The following is an 18886-nucleotide window of genomic DNA, read 5'->3' on the forward strand; positions in this document are numbered from 1 at the left end:
TTCCATCTCAGGTTTCTTGAACACCTGTGCTTAACCTAAAAGTCTATGTTGGATTATTAAAGTAACATTTTTATAGGTTTTATAGATTTTATAGGCTATAGGTTCATCAGTTTATGCCCATGGGAATCTTATATTAATGGTGATTTGTGTTGGGAAAGAAGTCTAATGAATCCTTTAACTGTTCTCATAGCACTGTGCCAGAACTGATTTCAGTGTGCATAAGCCAGTGATTCTTAACCGGGGTGCCACAGCAGTGGAGTGCCACACAATGTTAGCAGTGTTAAGTGTGCAAATGTGATTCTCAAGATAAGCCTGGAAATTTCAAATAGGACTTCATAGTGTTAAAAACATTCTGACCTGCTATGGATTTTCTGAGTTCTTTACAATAGAAGAATTACCCTACTATTTTTCTGTAGTCAAAAAAGGTAATGAGTCAAAACAAAGAACTGGCATTTTCTAAGGAGTGCCTTGAGTCTATCAAGGGGTGTCTTGAGTCTAAAAAGATTGGGAACCACCAACCTAAACCATTCAAACTAGAGGGATGTCTGCATTTATTCTGAAAAAAATCAGTTATGCTGTCCATACAGTCTTCCAGTGTGGTTCTAATTTTTATAATCACTAATTCTTCCAGTATTTCACCAAAATTACCAGTATATATTAGGATTATTTATTATTTATTACCATAGGTATATACAGATTTTACAAAACACAAGCATACCATGCATCAAAGCCTCACACCACAGTGAAGATCAACAAGATAAGAAAAGAAGGGACATGAAAAATGAGACCATAAATTGATAATCTTTTAGAAGAATAATGCAGAGGTCTTGGGGATTTTATAGTCTTGTGGTATTATTTAATTAAAAACATCAAAGATTAAAACCACTTTAATGATGATTGGGCTTTAGTCAAGTTTTACATAAATGCTCACTGCTTCCTACAATTCAGTCACTTTTAATGGGTGACTTACATTCTTGCTGTATTTTTATTTTTAAATTTAACTCATTACACTACAAAGAACACAGTATAAATCAGCCAAAAAAAAAAAAAGCTGATGAAACTTCTGATCAGACTGGAAAGGCCAGCCATCTTCCAGGGCCTATGCAAAGGTTCTTGGCTTGTCTGACTGTCTGACTGTACCTGAGTAGAAATTGCAGGTTATCCTCTGCTCTCTTGTTTAGATGGACAGAAGACCCTGCCCATCTTGGCCAGAGGCCTTGTTTTTTAATTCAAGTACTATCATTCTTTAGCCATCATCTCAAAACTCAAGACAAATTTATGAATAGGCCTGTGAGCCCTTTATTCAACACAAAATTAGCAAAGCATTTTTCTCTGTATTAAACACAAAAAGTCAAACGATCCTGGAGAAAGAGGAAGAGCTGCTCCACTCTAATCTTACTTTGCTGGGTACAATGAAAGGCCAAAGTACAGAAGTGCCATCTAATTTAATATCCTTATTTTAAGCTTTGATTTAAGGTTTGATCTAAAGCTTAGCTTTAGTAAAAAATATGATTGTCAGATGGCTGTTTCCTGGTAATTGATTGCACATTTATTTTCAGATACATGACAGATGGAGGACTCAACCTGTATACACGAAGTTTAAACCGAATACCAGACCTTGCTGCCTCTCGAGATGTCATCCAGAGAGGGGTGCATGATGTGACTGTGGATGCAGACAGGTACCTTGTTTTTCTTGATAGAACTACTGAAGCTTGCAAGACAGGGTCTCTCTATCCTTCATACCTGTCAAAGCTAGTCATGAATGGTAGTGAATGAAGACATGATTTGGGACCATTGGGATCCTGGCCCACAAAGGAGACCTAGTGCATCAATGAATGGGAAAAGCAATATCCTATCTGTGAAAAAGCATCTCTCTTGGGAAGGAGAAAGTGGAGGGGGAATGTATTTGTTGAAGACATGGGGAACAATATCAGAAAATTCAGATTTGTGATGCAATCTGAAGTAGGACCCGATTTTTATGTAGCCTTGCATATGTGGGTAAAACAGATAACTCTTTACTCTAACAGGTGTTTTTTTACTCTAACACAGAGAAGGTAAAGTAGAAGGAAGTGACTAGAGTTGATGACAGGGATCTCAGTTGTACTTAATGGCTATTATCCCAGTCTTGAAACACCTCAAAGCCATATCACTTCAGAAAAAGCTCTTGGGCAGAATTCTGTTACCTTTATGCACCTAAATAGCAGTTTTCCAGTTGCACAAGTGGTCTTTTTGGCCACACAATTTATGATTCTGTTACCCTCTATTACACGTGCAGTGTGGACCTATAAGTGTACATGCATATATTGTGTATGCTCAGTAAGTTATTAACTGGCTGCATAGCTGCATGGTTATGTATACATGCCCACTGTATACAAAAAATCATGGACAGACAAAACCCCATGACTGGCAAGTGCTAGACACAGTAGTGGGCCAATGGAAACTGTCACAAGAAGCAAGGGGGAGTTCCCACTTTTATATAGAAAATCATAGGGGTTAGAGTCACAAGCCAATGGGTCAAAGGGAGGGAACAGGTAACAGGTAAAGAACAACATCAACACTTTGGTAGCATATACTCAGCACCTTAATTCCACCCCCCCCCCACCTCTGGAGGTGTCCTCAAGCAAGACTTCAGTCCCTAGAGTGGTCAAACAGCAGCCTCCAGCTGCCCCTAAGTCTGAGTCCAGCTCTTTCAGTCCACAGTTGTGGCTGACTAAGCCAGTGAGATCTCCAGTTCCATTTAGTACTCCTCTGTCTAGGGCTGACCAGGTTCCACATGCATGCTGCTGTCTTTACTTCTTATTCCAGCCTCAAACTTTCTCTTCCTTTTTCTTTTCCCCCAAATCCCTGGGTGTTTCTGGGAGTTGCAGTCCAAATAAACAGACATCACAGCTCTGCAGACTGCCTCCTGGTTCCACCTGCTGTTACACATTACAGTCACATTACAGCAGGGGGGCACTCCCATGCTTTATCCCTAACAGCTGGTTGGTTACAGCACTGTCCTGAGAAGTCAAAGACCCATGTTCAAACTGTCTATGTGTGAAGGGAGCCTGAAACTTGGGTCTCTTGCTTCCTGGGCAAGTACCATAACCACCCAGCTATTTGGGCTAAAACCCTTCTTATTTTTTTCCAGGACTTATACCAGTGTACGTACATATGTTGTCATCTATTTGCCCAGCTAGCCTCTATACATACTTGGCATACTCATCATACACATGTATACTTAAACATCTACAGTGCACAGGTATTAGAGTTGCATACTGGGCGTAAGTGCCAAAAATACTACTTATACAACTCGGAGAGTGTCATTTTGGTTCATAAAGGCTAACAGTTCTGTCACCAATGACCATTCCTGTCAGCTCTATCTTTCTCCATCCATAGCCTTTGTGCTCATTAGAATGCAAAGACTGCAATTATAACCAGCTTCCATGCAGGTATATAATATAAAAGACATGCATTGCATCACTATTTCTTTGTGTGTCTGTTCGAGGACCAGGCACAATCTGTTCCTTGGTGCATAGCAGACGTCCACTTTTGTCAGGCTAGCTTGTCAGATGATCTTTTCTCTTTTTTCTTTAGTTAAAAAGTATATTTTTCAGACATGGACTCATGCCATCAAGCCTGAATCTAAATTTATAGCCCAACTTCTGCAAAGCTTAGAGCTGTTCAGATCTGGGGGTTTTGTTCAGCCCATTACGGAGATAAGGACCAGCTGTGAAGCTTGGCAGTGTTCAGATTCAGGGTTCTGATTTCTTTCCAGCCTTTTAAAATCAAATTTCCTTTAAGAAAACATAATAAAGTTTAATGAGGAGGAGGGAAGGTTCACAAAACAGTATTGATTTTGCAAGGGCAACAAATTTGTTAAGGTTCCTCACAGGCCCCTCCTTAGGATTTATTATTATTCATAATGTTGTAAATTATTTGCAGAAAACATATTAGTGGTCCATAATGCACAAAGCCTATATTAATCAAATGGTGCATATAATACATCAGAATACAAAAGGTGGTTTAGTTTAGAGGTATAGCTACTTTAAAAAATGCTTTCCCTTTGTTAGTAGATTAATATCATTAGCCTTATAAAACGAATCTGTTTTAAAGAGCAGGTTGAACTAAGAGAGTTTGCTGCGTTGGTACAAAATGGAAGGAAGAGAATTTCAAGTACAGAAGGAAGTACACAAGCAGGAGTGGGGGAAGAGTATACAGTCGGCATGTAGGAGAATAATTTGGATGGAGTTCAGACAGTAAGAGAGGGAGAAGGAAATGACAGATGAGCTGTCAGTACAATATAGTTGTGTAGAGCATGGAATGTGAGGACAAGAACCTTAAACTTGCTAACCTTATTAACAAGAAGATGGATAATTTAGAAGATGGGTATGACAGAGAGTGCATCTACATGTGTATTTGTGTCGCATTAAATTTACTGCGCAGTAAGTGGAAATAGGCCGGGGTTTACACATGCAGATGTTAAAGCACATTAAGGCTGTGTGTGCTCTGACTTTGGACTAAAGTTAGTCCCAGGTTAGTCCACACACCCAGTGCTACTGCACAGTAAGGCATCTACACGTGTGTTACAGTACAATAACTAATTGGATGTAAATTTGCTACCTGCATCATGCAGGTATCAAATTTATGCCCAAGCCAATGTAAGTTGCCTTAGTTACTGCACAGTATGGGTCTGCACATGTAGTTGCACGCCCATACTGCTCAGTAATTTTTGCTTACTGAGTAGTAATTTAGGTTACTGCACTGCACAGTAAATGGGCACGTGTAGATGCACCCGGAATCTAGGAATCACACATTTTTCTGATCTGTCTGTTTATCCATCTATTCAGAAGTCTTAAAGTTCCCCTAAAGCAACATTATTCAGATTTCAAATTGTTCAGCTCCAGAACTGACCAAGGATATTGGCTGAAACCTATCACTAATAGAAGGCCTGAATTAAGTTTTAGATCTTCTGACACTCCTCACTTTCTGATCTCTGGAATTAATAAGGGCTGTTGTTTTGTGGTCATTTCTAGATATATTGTTTAACAGTGCATGCATAGAAGCAATGTGTATCTTATATTGAGACTAGTGGTAAAGATTATCAATAAGGTCGCTTAGCACTTTACAACTGTGTTTTGGGTTGCATTATAAGCCTGTCAAAAGTTAACCATGGGAGCTAACGCTTTCCATAATGAGTGTTTCCTTTGAATGAGGTTTTGTTTTTTGTTTTTTAATCTCAACCAAAATTGTCCAGCCATTTTCAAGAAAGAAGCAAAAGAAAAATATGGTGTTTTGGCCACATTCACAAATTCTGGTGCCCTTTTCTTCAAACAGCTCTGTTAGCCACAATGGCTTTTGTTCGGGGACTCAAAATGTGGCAGGGGATAACTTTTAAGCTAATGTTCTGTTCCTCCATGAAAATCTATCCAGTTATAAACCTTTTAAAAATAATCTTAGTTTGCCCTGACCCAACAGAGATTTCTTCAAAGATTCTGTCCTCAGTGAAAATGCTCCAGTCTCCCTGAGTCTCTAGAACAGACTACATTCAGCATGAGACACCCATACAGAGTGGCAGAGCATACAACTGACTAACACAAAGCTGGAGTAGCCTGGAAATGGCTGCTCCCACTTGCTGTTTTGCAGGTGGGTGCTCGGCAATGGGACCAAAAGCAGGGAGCCTGCTCTCAAACAATCTGTGTCAGCACCCAAAGGTGTCATATGGAAAAATTGAATAAAACAATGTTGTTAGAGATATTCAGCTGAAGTTGCTTGAGCCCAAAGAACTCTAGTGTTTCCTCAAGTTGAATACTCAATAGTAGCATTGATATTCTTTTTTAACAGTTGTTTGTATATATGTATTATATATGTGGGCTGGGTCATCACATGGTAAGACTATATTTGTGGAGTGCCAGGTACAGATATTTATTTCTGAGATTGGTGGTGGCCACAAAGCTCAGGTTTGCCAAAGTGGAGTTGATCCATAAGAAAGCAGCATTAGCTCATTCTAGAGAAGAGTTCACCATGCATTTCAGCAATGTGTCCATTGCATTTCAGCTGTGTCCCTTGCATTGATTGCTAGGATGGATTTTGGTCCTTCATAAGAGCTTGTATATATAGTTTGCTTTTATTCCATTGTAGTATTTCTTTCACATGCTGAGGTTAAATAATAGAGGTTATATAAAGACTTACATGGTATACATAAATGTGCTTGATGTGTGTGTGGCCCATATGACTATGTGTCTGTTCTTTGGCCTATGAAGGAAGTAATGTATTTACTCAGATACAAGACAACCCTGAACGTAAGAAAACTCGCCAATAATTAGATTCTACACACAGAAAATTTATAAATTTATTATAGTTTTCCATGTATGGAATCTAATTATTGAAGAATCATCTTAAATTAGCCTCCCCCCCACAACTACTGCACATTGTGAGGGGAAAGCTGATGAAAGGGGCTGTAATGGGGCAGGCAGGTGGGGGTCAGGTGGTAAAGGACAGGCAGTGAGAGGCAGGAACCTTGCCCCCTGCTGCCTGTTTCCCTTCACCCCACTTAGCCTCTGTTGTGCCTGTCCCCCACCCCCAGCCACAGCTGCCCAAATCCCCCCTTCTGCTGCCCCCCCCATGCTGCTTCTGCCACCTGCATCCTTAGGTCCCCGACCCCTTCCTCTTATCAGTGTGCCACCCCTCCTCACCTGCTCCTGCTCTTCCCCAGTTTATCTTTGCTCTGTGCTAGTAGGCTCCATCCCTGCTGCAGTCTGGAGCACAGAGCATAGCTTCAGCCCGGCCTGTAACAGAAGTACAGAGCAGCACTGCTATTCCACCTTGGTCCCCTAGCAGCAGCACCAGGTCCCTGCTGCTTTTGTTAAAGGGCTGGGTTGCAGTAGCAGTTCCAGGTCCATGTCCCAGGCTGCAGCAGGGATGGCGCCTGCCAGTGGGGAGCAAAGATGAGGAGCAGTGCAGCAGTAGGAGTGAGAGAGAGAGAAGCAGTATAGGGGAGGGGGAGTAGGGGGTGATGCAGAGGCTGCGGCTACAGCTGCAGCACCAGGTTGGGGCCATGGCCTTAACACCTATGTGCTGTTCCCCTTCCTCCCACCCCCCACAGCTTTGTGCTTGATTGTAAGACAAGAGGCTTTTTTTCCTGTGTTAAATGGGGAGGGGAAATCATATTCTAATCAAGGAAATATGGTATATGTGTTTTCTATGGTAAAGCACTACGTAACTTTTTAAGATAATGCCTCTTTCATTATGGCATTGGCATGATACTTGGCTTTGTCCACTTAGTTGGAAGCACTCAAATGCTATTTACATGCTAGGAGAAAATATACGATATACTACAATACATATTTTATACTCATGTTCACCCAAGGAGGGATATATCTGTATTCTTGTCATTTAACAGCCAGCAACTTCCACTGATAATGCTTCCATGTTCCTGATGGAAGTTGGACTTGGTTCTTTTCTGATATTCTAACTTCTAGGTTTTTGGGAGTTTTTAATACTTTATGGCTTTTTCTATTCATGAATTGCAGCACAGAGCTCTCCAGCTAGGTGGGCTAACGGTGTCTCCAGGGATAATGCCTATTCAGGCAGACGCACACTCTAGGTCTGATTCTCCTGTCACTTCAACACTGATAAATCAGAACTAATTTCAGTGAACTCACTGGAGATATTAAGGTGTAAAATAGATGTAAGAGGAGAATAAGGCCTTTTGCATTAATGACTACTCTAATCAGTTGTAACTAGCACCTGCTTCTTCCCCAGGAGTCCCAGAGAGCAAGCTAGTGAAGGATCTCCCCATGGAAACTTAGCAAAAGATTGTTCTTTCTAAATAACTTACAGGTTGTTCATAACACTATATTAATAAAAGTTTAAACTCATTAACATAAAATATGCCTGTCAATTCAAGTGTTTACATAATGCTGTGTGCATGTGGCTCTCAAAAATTCATCATTTTCCACTAGAAGACTCATGGTGGTTCAGTTAAATGAATTAAAAGACATTGGGATCTTAAGAATTTAAGACAGTCCCATAATCATTTTGCAACATTTTTTTTGTATTTGGACTTTTAGCTATAAAAAGGCTTTATGGTGGTTATTTGGGTGGCTCATCTGCTGTTGACTTGCCTTAGATACAAAGAAAGTTCTGGTTAGAGCAAGATGTATCTTTTAAAATGATGGTATATCATTTTTGCAAGAGCTGAATCTAGCTTACTGCATTAGTTTCATGATCGTCTTTCTTTCTCCAGCACTATCCTTTCTCCGTTGTATGCCAGATCGCAGTCCAGGCACACCACCTACTTACTTTTTATATCTAAGAATTGCTTCATAAATTGAAGCATGTGGTGTAGTTCAGGCCCAAAACTTTTGTGGCTGCCTCTCTGTGAACATGCCTTGGTCACTACCCCACTGAAATACATTTTTCTGCACTGTTCTGTGAGGCCTCTCACAAATTTCCAGAGATATTATGTTTCAGCCTTCCTTAATATGCTTGCACCATCTGTTCCTTGTGCAGAGGATTTGGCAGTCATCTCAGGCTAGCTCAGGCTGGCCTGTTGTTTGTTCTCAGCCAAACCATAATCACTATAATACATTATTAATTATAATTATTCTAAAATAATTCCAGATTTTGCCTGCAGTTTATTAGTAGCTTCCTGTATGGATGACTTTTCTTGGTATTTGCTTGAGTACTTGAATGTTGAGTAGGAATATTATACTTTGGAAAAGGAAGTTTGAGGGATCAAATTACAAACTTAGTTTATAACATAAAGTTTTGATAGGTAAAGGAAAGGCTAAATGAGATTATGAACAATAACTCAAAATCCTAGTGGAATTCATGTCTTTTTCTCATTTTCAAATTTTTGGCCATTACATTGAAACCAGTTTTATCATTTGGAATTTAACTCCCAGGACTTTTTCTGAACACTCATGCATGGTGTATATGGTAGAGATTATCTGCTTGTCCAGATATTGTTGCTTATCATATGTATTTCAGCAGCGCAATACTTCTGTGCTTTATCCCATGAGTCTGCCTTGGGTAGTAATAGTGTGATCATTGTACCATTCTTCTGTCATATGAGGACTGTAAATACTGACTTTTCACTTTAACCCTTTTGCTGCCTTTATTATTGCTGTATGGATTGCAATACAAAATATTTACATGATGTCTATGAAAAAATAGCTTGGCAAAGTATATAAATATGGCTATATTTTTCCCAATCCTGAAGCCTTAAGCAAACAGAGTCCACTATTTTTATAATACAGCTTGACATTGCTTTTCTGTCTCTGTCTTTATCGCAGAGTGTATTAGGCATTGCTGTTCTGTGACACAAAGCAAAAATTTCATTACATCCGTTTTGAAAATTGGTATGATTTACCTGATAATGTGATCTATTTTCAGAAGTTGCCATGGATGCAATTTTAAAACATAATAAATAGTCTTAAGGCACTGAGGTACCAAAGCTATACCTCAGTACTTTTGTTGTTATTACTGAGTTATCCTAGAGAAGATAATGAAAGAATCTGTCTTTTGGTACAATTCAGATATAAAACTCCGGTTTTACTATTATTGCTTTTTTCACCAATTTTAAGCTTTCATCATTTCTTTAACATCTGTTTCTGTTAACATTTCCCACCATTTACTTTTATTATTTTCAAATCATTTTGCATTTCCATAATATCTGTTGTAAATCTTTACTCATTTTGTCATCTGTTGTGATGCTTTCAAAAACATTTCCAGGTTATTATACTTTTTCAACACATATAGTTTTTTTCAAATTGTATTTCTGCAAACCAGGAATGCTAAACTAAACCAAATAAACTATATATTTTTTTCATATTCAGCTCATGAAGGATAGAAAAATCATGTCAAAATAAGTACTGCTGCTTTTTTTTACTTTTGATGTTATAAAAAAATTCAAGACACTTTGTGTTATTTTCAAAAGACTATAAATTAATAATATTTTTACTTGGATTTGATTTGTGCCAGATTACTAATTTACAGAATACTTTTAAATTTGACTTAGAATTTTTGTCTGGTCATGCTTTCAAAATCAAGAACCTATATAAGTAATATAAAACCACTGGCCTTTAATTTGCCTCATGACATTGCCTTCTCCTTAAGTTATTTTAAATTTCTGTAGAATCATCATCAGAGCTACAAATCAAAATGCATATTGACCAGGTGTGCACAAAAGTAGGTTCTGATACCTTATTAATATCAAGTATATAAATAAATTGTGTTGTGATTACATTGCATTGTTTTAAACTTTCATAATCCTGCAATATAATGTCTTCAGAATATTTATTTGCATCCAGTTTGTATGGGGAAATTACACTGAGAACACAAGAAAAGTATATACCAGATGTTAGATTAAGAAGTGAGCTACAAGTGGCTATACAAAATGAATAATAAATGAAATGTTTGTTCCTCTGTTTTTGTCAAATAGCAGGAAAAAGAGACAATATCAGCTAATTCACTGATTCAGTTTTATGACAGTGGCATCTTTGGAAGTAGATTTTTTTAGTCTCCTGAAAGGGATGGAACTGAATATGATACTGAATGGCTGAGCCATCTGACTTACTGTAGGGTCATGAAAGTGAAGGGTATCTATTCACAGCTGATGCATGTTAGTGTCATATGTATTCTACTTGCATTCTCTAGTACTGCTTCACTCAAAGTTTGTTTTAAGTACTTATACATAATGTGCAGAGAGGCTGGATTTTATTATATTTTAACTTATTGCAAATATTCCCTTTCAGGAAAAATGTGATGGCTTTATTTTGATTGTCATTTATTTCTAAAGGGAATTTCAGATAGAGGGTTGGATTGGATGGTCTCTGGTGTCCATTTCAATACTGTCATTGTATAAAACTGCAATGAAAACTCTTGCACATACAGCCGGCATCAACACATGTAGGCATTACAGCGCTGTAACTCTGTCTGTGGACTGATTTGGGATTAAAGTTAGTCCCAAATCAGTCTACACACACACTGTTACTGTGCAGTAAGGTGTCTTCACATCCCTACATATGCTCAGTAATTAATTGGGCGTAAATATGCTACCTGAATTAAGCAGGTGGCCAATTTATGCCCAAGTCAGCCTAAGTCACTGTAGTTACTGAGCAGTACAGGCATGCACATGTAGATGTGCACCCATACTGCATAGTAATTTTCAGTTAGTGTGCAGTCACCAAAATTATTGCACAGTAAATGTGCACGTGTAGATGTGCCCACAAAGTGCTTGTATATGCCTCTAGTTGTAGTGTCTTTCTGTTATACTATTGTAACTAATTACTTAGAGGAACAAACTGAGAGATATATGTATTTATGTATGTATGTACTGCCCTCCCCACCCCATTTATTAGAAGAATAAGTTGCAACCAAATTTTGACAGTTCATCAGAACACCACAGGCTCAAGTTTATGAAGATTTAATTTGAATCTCTTCTATGTATTGTGCGTTTGATCCCAAGAGTCAATGTGTGTGCTATTCTTTAATCCAAGTTCATTTAATTGATGGCTAGGGGAGCTGACCTTGCTCTGATTCTGTGTAGTTGTTAAAAAGACTTATGGTAATTTATACAATAAAACAAGTGGAACAGAAATTACAGCTCTGCAAGATGACAAAATGGTCTGTATTGGACAGTTCCTTCATTAAATTCTATGTAGAATTATAACTTGTAAACTTTTTTCAGAGTTTAATACCTGGGTTATAATAGTATCTGCCCAAAGAATGAATCACCAACCTATTTTTTGTGTTGCTTAGACTTAGATATTGATCATTCTTGATACATGCTTTCTCCTTAGGAAAACTTCCTGATTATTAAAAAAAACACATAAATATTTTTCAGTATTAAAGTACTATAAGAACATCTTCTGTAATGATTGCTTACTGCTTAGTAGGCATGCAGAAGTATAAATGCTTGGCAAACACGCAAAGTAATGTAATTAATACCATTACTTGACTGTTGAAACTAATATTTTCAAAAAATCTGACTGCATTTGTAATACTGAAAAATCTGCTTCCTGGGTTTATTGACTAGAGATCCGTTTCATAGGACATTGTGCATTTGGAAGCATAAATTGCTATATTAAGTCATAGGAAGCTGTAAGAAAAACCAAGAGATAGATCATGGCTTATCCTGCACAGGCATGTAGGGGAGTAAGATTGGAGCACAAGGTTCCCTTCTGTCAGCTACACAATGTTTTACTTCATAGGAGCTACTTTTTTCCTATTCAGGTGGAAGTAGGAATGGCGAATGGGCTGAGCCAAGGCTGCCAAACTTCTAAGTAGCTGGGGCCACACCAGTGTGGGGGCCTCTGCAGCCCCAACTGCAGATCGCAGCCATTGTCCCCGTCACTGCAGTGCCAGCCAGCCCCACCACTTTGGGTGAGGGCAGGAAGCAGAAGCTGGAGGAGGGAGATAGGAAGATAAGGTTCCCTTCTGTCAGCTACACAATGTTTTGTGTAGCTGACAGAGTAATGACAGGAGTGGTGGCTGGATGGCAGCCTAGGACCTGCAAATAGGTTACATGAGGTCTAGGGGCTGTGAGTAGGATTGCCCTTGGCTAAACCATGGTTCTGTGTCTCCAGCCAACAGGATGCTGGAGAACATGCCTTTCTCTGGGTGCAGAGCTGGTTCTGTTGGAGCAAAGGTAAAACTTGGATGTAGTTTGTGACTCCTTGCATTGCAGTCTGGTTTGTTAATTGTTCTGCACTTGTCCATACCTAAAGGGGAAGTCAAAGTTTAGTCCTAATGTATATTAAGACAGAGACTATCCTATCTTGAGTGTGGAGTTGGATTAGAGTACCTCCTGAAGCCCCAGTTTTCTATGATTCTATCTGCAAAATAAACGTTGAATTGGCACTTACGTTGTGAAGTAGAAAAACCTTACTGAATTTGACTTAGCAACTGTTTGCCAGGGATTTACTTCCCTGAATGTATTCATTAATGGCCACAAACAATTCCCTGTCCTTTCTCAGTATCAATGCAATACTTGTAAATGGATAAAACCAAAAAGTAGGAAAACTGCAATAAGCCAGAGCAAGTTAAATTACACGAGAACCTTTACATCTCCAAAATAAGGAAAAGCTAGCCAACTTAGAAAGGTTAGTGAACTCATTGCTGACAGATTGTGAAGTGCAGTTTGGGAAGGATTTGTTGTACTAGGTGCATCTACAAGCATGCTTTAATGTGCATTAGCCTATTTTAAGGCACATTATAGCATCACAAAAATACTCTTTAGTTAATGCACATTAAAATAGGCTAATGTGCCTTTTTCTAGTATTTCAGAATGGAGGTGCTAGCTTTAATGTGCATTACCTAAAGCACATTAATAAACATGTAGATGCACCTACTGAATAGCTATCAGTCAATGCAGAGAACATTACTTGCTGCATGATACTCTCTTTAAAACATTGACTTGTGTGTTAACCTTTCTCTTTGGAAAGCTTCCTTCCATACACTTTTATCTCCTTTGTATATTTAAATTATGCCATATCTATGTCTTCTTTTGATCAAGAGAGAAAAAGAAGATCTTTTCTTTACAATTTGTTCTCATAGTGAAGGTTCTGAAAGCTTGCTGCCCTTATCCAGGCATGCCTGTGGCAATTTCATCTACTAACAGGCAAATATTTGGTGTCTCAGTATGTTCAGAGTTTGTTTTCTTTTGAAGTTACAGCATTAATCTCATCTGTATTTAATTGTTATAATATTAAGTCTTCAAAGATTTCCTTGCCATATGTAAACAAAACATTGTCATACAATTTAAGCAGGATCAGATGTGCAAAATTAACAGTGGAACCTACAATGAATTTTACAAAAGAGTTTTCTGTACCAAGGGATACAATAAATTCATAATTCAAACCTTCTAAGTAAATTGAATCATTTTAAGAAAAAAATAACTTTTTCTAATTAGAACTCCCCAAAAAGAATAAGCTATTGAAAAGTTGCCTGTGTGTTTTGATTTTGTGGTTGAACTTTTTATTTATTCACTTAGAGAAATTATGCTTCAGAAATGTTTCAGATAGAAACATGGAATATAAAATGGTTGGTAACCCCATTAACTGCTGAGTGAGTACATTCATGAACGCAAAAATTGCTTTATGGAATTTTAAAAGCGCATGTAGCTTTGAAAATAATTGCATTGCCTTGGGAAGAACAATAATTGGCAGTACAGAGATTTGTCATTCCTAATGGTAGTTTTTTAGAAATAAATCTTAGCAATATAAGTTCAATATTTTTTGTCTAATATTTTCTATGATTTTGTATCAGACATCCAGCATAAAAGAAATAAAATATGTCAAAAAGATGGGATTTCAACAAATTATCATGAAAAAGAGCTGAAAAGAAATCATAGGGATGAAAAACATTTACTGAGTCATGCAGTGCACCTTCCCAATATTGTCCCTGTAACAGGGCTGTCTGATTCTTTAGGTGGGAACAGTCAACCCTGTTGAAAGAGCCCAGTCCATTTGGATAGGCAGGGAGTATCCTGCTAGGAATTTTGAAAAGCTCCCAAAAGAGTAGGAAGGAGATGAGGAAGGAAGCAAGCAAGCTGTGAATGCAGTTGCTTTTACTACAAGAAGGGGGCCTGACTGCTGTTCTGGGAGCACGAGCCACAGGGCTTCTCCTCTAGTACCTGGGATGGGGTGCAGAAGGGTTTTTAGCTTGCTCGTTTATTTGTTGGCCTGCTTGTTGCCTAAAGACTAGATAGGAAAGACTGAGGAGCTCTTCAGAGAGCAAAGCCTGCCTGCAGAAGTCAGCAAGCTACATAACGCATTTACAGTCCCTTAATGTAGAGTTAGTTGCAAGTATGTTTTTCAGTTTTCTCTACTTTTCTTGGTCCTGATGGATAGCAAAAAGACAGAAGGACTGAGGAGACTTTCCACATATGGGTCTGTGCAGAAAGAATGGGCACCACTCACCCACTTCATAAGATATTTCTACGCATATGTACAGAACCATCCTGGCAGAAGGTGGAGATTTGATGACTTAGAGACAGGAGCAAACAAGCCAAGGACAGGCCTGAGAAAGATACCATTTTTGGGCTGCCAAAGAAATTGCTTTTGTTTTCTTTGGCACTTCCTTGAAAAAGGCAGTTCAAAGGCAGCCTCAATCAGTTCAGGTCAATTTGGGAAGCAGGAGATCAGCATCCCCTAGGGTGATATTTTGTTCCTGTTTGGTCATCTAGATTGATCTTCTGTTTTCCATTTGATCACCCAAATTGACTTAGGTAAATGGCAACTTAGATGATGAAATGGAAATTCAGTATCAATCTAGATGACCAATATCACCTCTGGTATCCATGTCTCTGCCACTGCTGTTAGTGAGTGGTTTCTTAGAATGGAGGGGTATGGCATAGAAGACATTCACACGTTTATCAAAGTGTTTTTTGCATAGAATGATTTTTGTTAAGAGAGGATTCCTAAAATAGAAAAATGTCAAGAAAATCTGCCAACGCCAGTAAAAATCACCCGTTTAAATAAAAAAGTGCTAATGCAGTCCTTAGATATGTGGGCATTAGTAGGCCTGATGTTGGAATACTGTTTAGTTTTACTAACCAGATTTTAAAAATTTCAAAATTTAGAGAAGTTGTAAAGAGATTCACAAAAATTATCCAAGCTTTGGAGAAAGTGCCTGAGAATGATAGAATTAAGGAGCACAGTCTCATTCATTACACAGATTAAGGGGTGATTTGGTTACCTTTTTGGGAAGAAAATCTTGAATTCTAAATGGCTCTTTAGATAAACAAGAGCCAATGAATTGAGACAAATTCCAAATAAAAATTAAGAACCAATTTTATATTTGTAGGTGACAGGTGATGAACCTTTGGAACAAGTTCCTTGGAAAAGTGGGAGATTCCCCATCTCAGGAAGTCTTCCAAACAGAACTTCAAATTTTACCACATCAAATCATTTATTGTTGTTTAATAAAAAGGGGGTAACTGGATGAAATGTATTGTGCTATGATATTCAGGAAATTATTCTTGGTGATATAATGGTCCCCTCTATCTTAAAACTCTATGAATTTCTAAATTTCCAGAAAGGGATTGTAAGGTAATAATATAATTTTAACTATCTGTCTTTGAGATGCTGTAAGACCTCTCACATATGGCTGTGTTATTTATTGTTGGTAAAGGAAGATAGCTGATCTGATAGAGGGGTAGTTTTCCCAAAAGATCATTTTGCCGGAGAATTTAGAAAATATCATGTACTTGTTACAGGATATTTTTACAGAGATTATGAGCTTGTCATACGTGATGTTAATGAGGGTAGTCATTACCCTGTGCTTAAAGGCATAAACTTTTTACTGTTAGAGTTTGGATCTAGACCTTTAAAGATAGATGATCTGGGCTTAATTCTAGTTCCTAAAGTCTTTTTGGGTACCACCCTGGATGTGGCTGTCCTGGCATTGCTCTTCCTTCTTATGATTATCCTCATAAGAGAAAGATAATTCAGTAAAGATCCTGGCATCAAGAGTTCCCTAATAAACATTTATTCTTTTCTGACAGAAAGCACAGTACATTACACTAGACTAACTAATTCAGAGTTGTATCACTTAAGCTTTTGTAAGGAGCTGGCTTGCTTCTTCAGATGATATAATTAGCCCACAAGCTGCAAATCTTCCCTGCCTTCTGTCTGACTTCAGACTAAGATGGTTATCTACCTTGTTCTTTTTTTCTTGAGACATCAGTGTCTTCAAGGCTACCTTGTTGAAAAGCCCTCCTGAAGCCCAATTTTAGAATTGTTCAGAACCCTGCGGATAGACGGTCCAGTCGCACCCCCCCCCGCAAGTCTTTTATGTTTTTACTTTTTTTTTTGACAATTAGTTGTCTCCCTTGAATTTTCCAAGGGAGTATTGCTCAAATACCAAAGAATAATACAGCTTTATTTTTACCCAGACTTTACTTGCCTGAAGCTGCTAGAAAAAAATGATATTGGCTTGGTGGGCTGTAAAGTGATGGGTATTTATTTAGGATGGTTGGATACATTGACAATATATCTGTTTGCAGATTTTCATTAACTTACACCTTATTTGAGAGTCACTCAATGGGTTCTACCAAAAAAAAAATCATAATTATAAGTTGAAAGCACTTGCTAAATGTACTATCATTTTGTGTTGCAGGCCCCGTCTGGGACTTGTTTGCTCTTAGCTAGTTGTTAATATTTAATAGCTAAAGTTCAGTCATATCTTTTTATGCATGCATACTCTTTTTATTAGAAAGTTTCTTGCAATGCCATTTTCCTTGTATTGCTTAAGAGTACATTTGTTTTTGTAAATGTATTGTTATTGATAGCTTACATCCTGAAAATAGAACACCATTGGCTAGGACATAAAGTGTTGATTTCATTGCTTTGCCCTGCTTCTGTTTGTTTTGAAATATTGTTATGCTAAAGCAAGAGCTTACAGCAAATTTTGATTTGACAAAAACCCCCAAATTATATTTTAAATAAATAATTTAAGAACATAAAATAAGAAAACACACCAATGATTGTGTTTTTTAAACCTCAGCTGACATCATTACTTAGACATTGCATATCTATTTGTAGTTGCAACAGTCACAGCATGAAGTGATGTAGTGCAATGAACTTCCATCACAGGAATTTAAAACGAGGTCTATTTTATGAAAACCCTGGTATCTCTGAAGAAAACTATTTAAAGAGTGTTCAGCGAGTTTCTTAAGAGTTGAGGGGTTTTTTTCCTTTTCCTTTTTTAAAGTGGAATTCTTGCTTTGTCTGAAAAGAATTGCCTTCATGTATGGTATGTGACCTGAATGTTTTGAAGAGTGAAAACTATTTCAATTGACTTCATTTCACAAGTGGTTTCCCGCTGTTCAAGAGTAGAAAGCAATTTTTGCTCTCCCATTTTATACATCTTTTTTAATAATTGTCATAATACCTTTAGCATTATAAAGCAAGGCAGTTGAGAAAATGCTGAAAACACTGTGAAAAACTCAGCATGAATCTTAGGGAAAATATATTTACATCTATTAAATGCAGAAAAATTACACAGGTAATTTAAAGCTGGTCAGGTAAAATGTGACAGTTAAGGTTCTAAGAGATTCTTATTTTTCTTATTATTTTCCATATATTCATGGGAAGCCAGTGGCTTCTTTCATATTCTTTTTCCACCATTGATACTACTGGTGCAGTTGGAAATTGTAAGAAACAAGGACTGGTGGAGATTCAGCTGCAGATCTAGCGAAATAATTTTGAGACTGAGAGCCACTTAGTTACTGGGTTTTCTTAAGCAAGATGCTTTCCCTGTTTATGTCTTAGCTTCTTACATCTGCAATACAGACAATAATAATTATACAAGCTTACCCCATTTTCATGAAAGATAATTAATGTTTCAACTGTACTCTGGGAGCATCTGGACAGCTTCTCAGTTCTGCTCTGACTTCTTTGTATCCCTAAGCACAAAAAGGACTTGATTCTGACAGTGGCTGGTCAGCAGCTAGTTGCCAGAGTGGAAGAAAATTCCTCACTCACACAAAACAAATCCTGTGCCCCCTAGGATAAAGCTATCCTAGGTTAGGGGTTTACATCATCTGTCTACTGCTTTATTGTGCTGGCTTAAATGTTTTGTCTGTCTATTAGGATAGCCACATATTTCTTCTTTCAGGATCTGTTCTGGACTTAAATAGTTAATTGCAATTTCAGTTGCTGTCAGTCTTTTTACCGTTCAGCAGCAAGACCCCCCTCTATATTGGCTTGGTGGTTGTTTTTTTTAATTCTGCAGATAGCGCAGATTCTTTTTTTAAAATAGCTTACACCAGAATAAGATCTCACATAGTATTAGGAATCAAAATGTCCTCCAGACACATTGGACTTGATTGTCAAGTTTTCTCTGGTTGTTTAACAGCCTTTAACCGGCAGATACAATTCAGAAAGTCAGTTTAGCC

At 37.9% G+C, this 18886-nt stretch overlaps 1 protein-coding gene across 7 annotated transcripts in view; it reads left to right on the forward strand.

Annotated features, from left to right (window-relative positions):
• NAV3 (neuron navigator 3) overlaps positions 1-18886 on the forward strand; it is an 890338-nt gene that overhangs the window by 747849 nt on the left and 123603 nt on the right. For all 7 annotated transcript variants that reach the window (XM_090042583.1, XM_090042584.1, XM_090042579.1 and 4 more), the window contains one exon: positions 1560-1679. In XM_090042583.1, the coding sequence (XP_089898709.1) occupies positions 1560-1679 (120 nt within the window). The remainder of the gene's footprint in view (positions 1-1559; positions 1680-18886) is intronic.

The sequence above is a fragment of the Crocodylus siamensis genome, chromosome 4 (assembly GCF_052110815.1).
Source record: "Crocodylus siamensis isolate JL-2025a chromosome 4, ASM5211081v1, whole genome shotgun sequence".
Lineage (NCBI taxonomy): Eukaryota > Metazoa > Chordata > Crocodylia > Crocodylidae > Crocodylus > Crocodylus siamensis.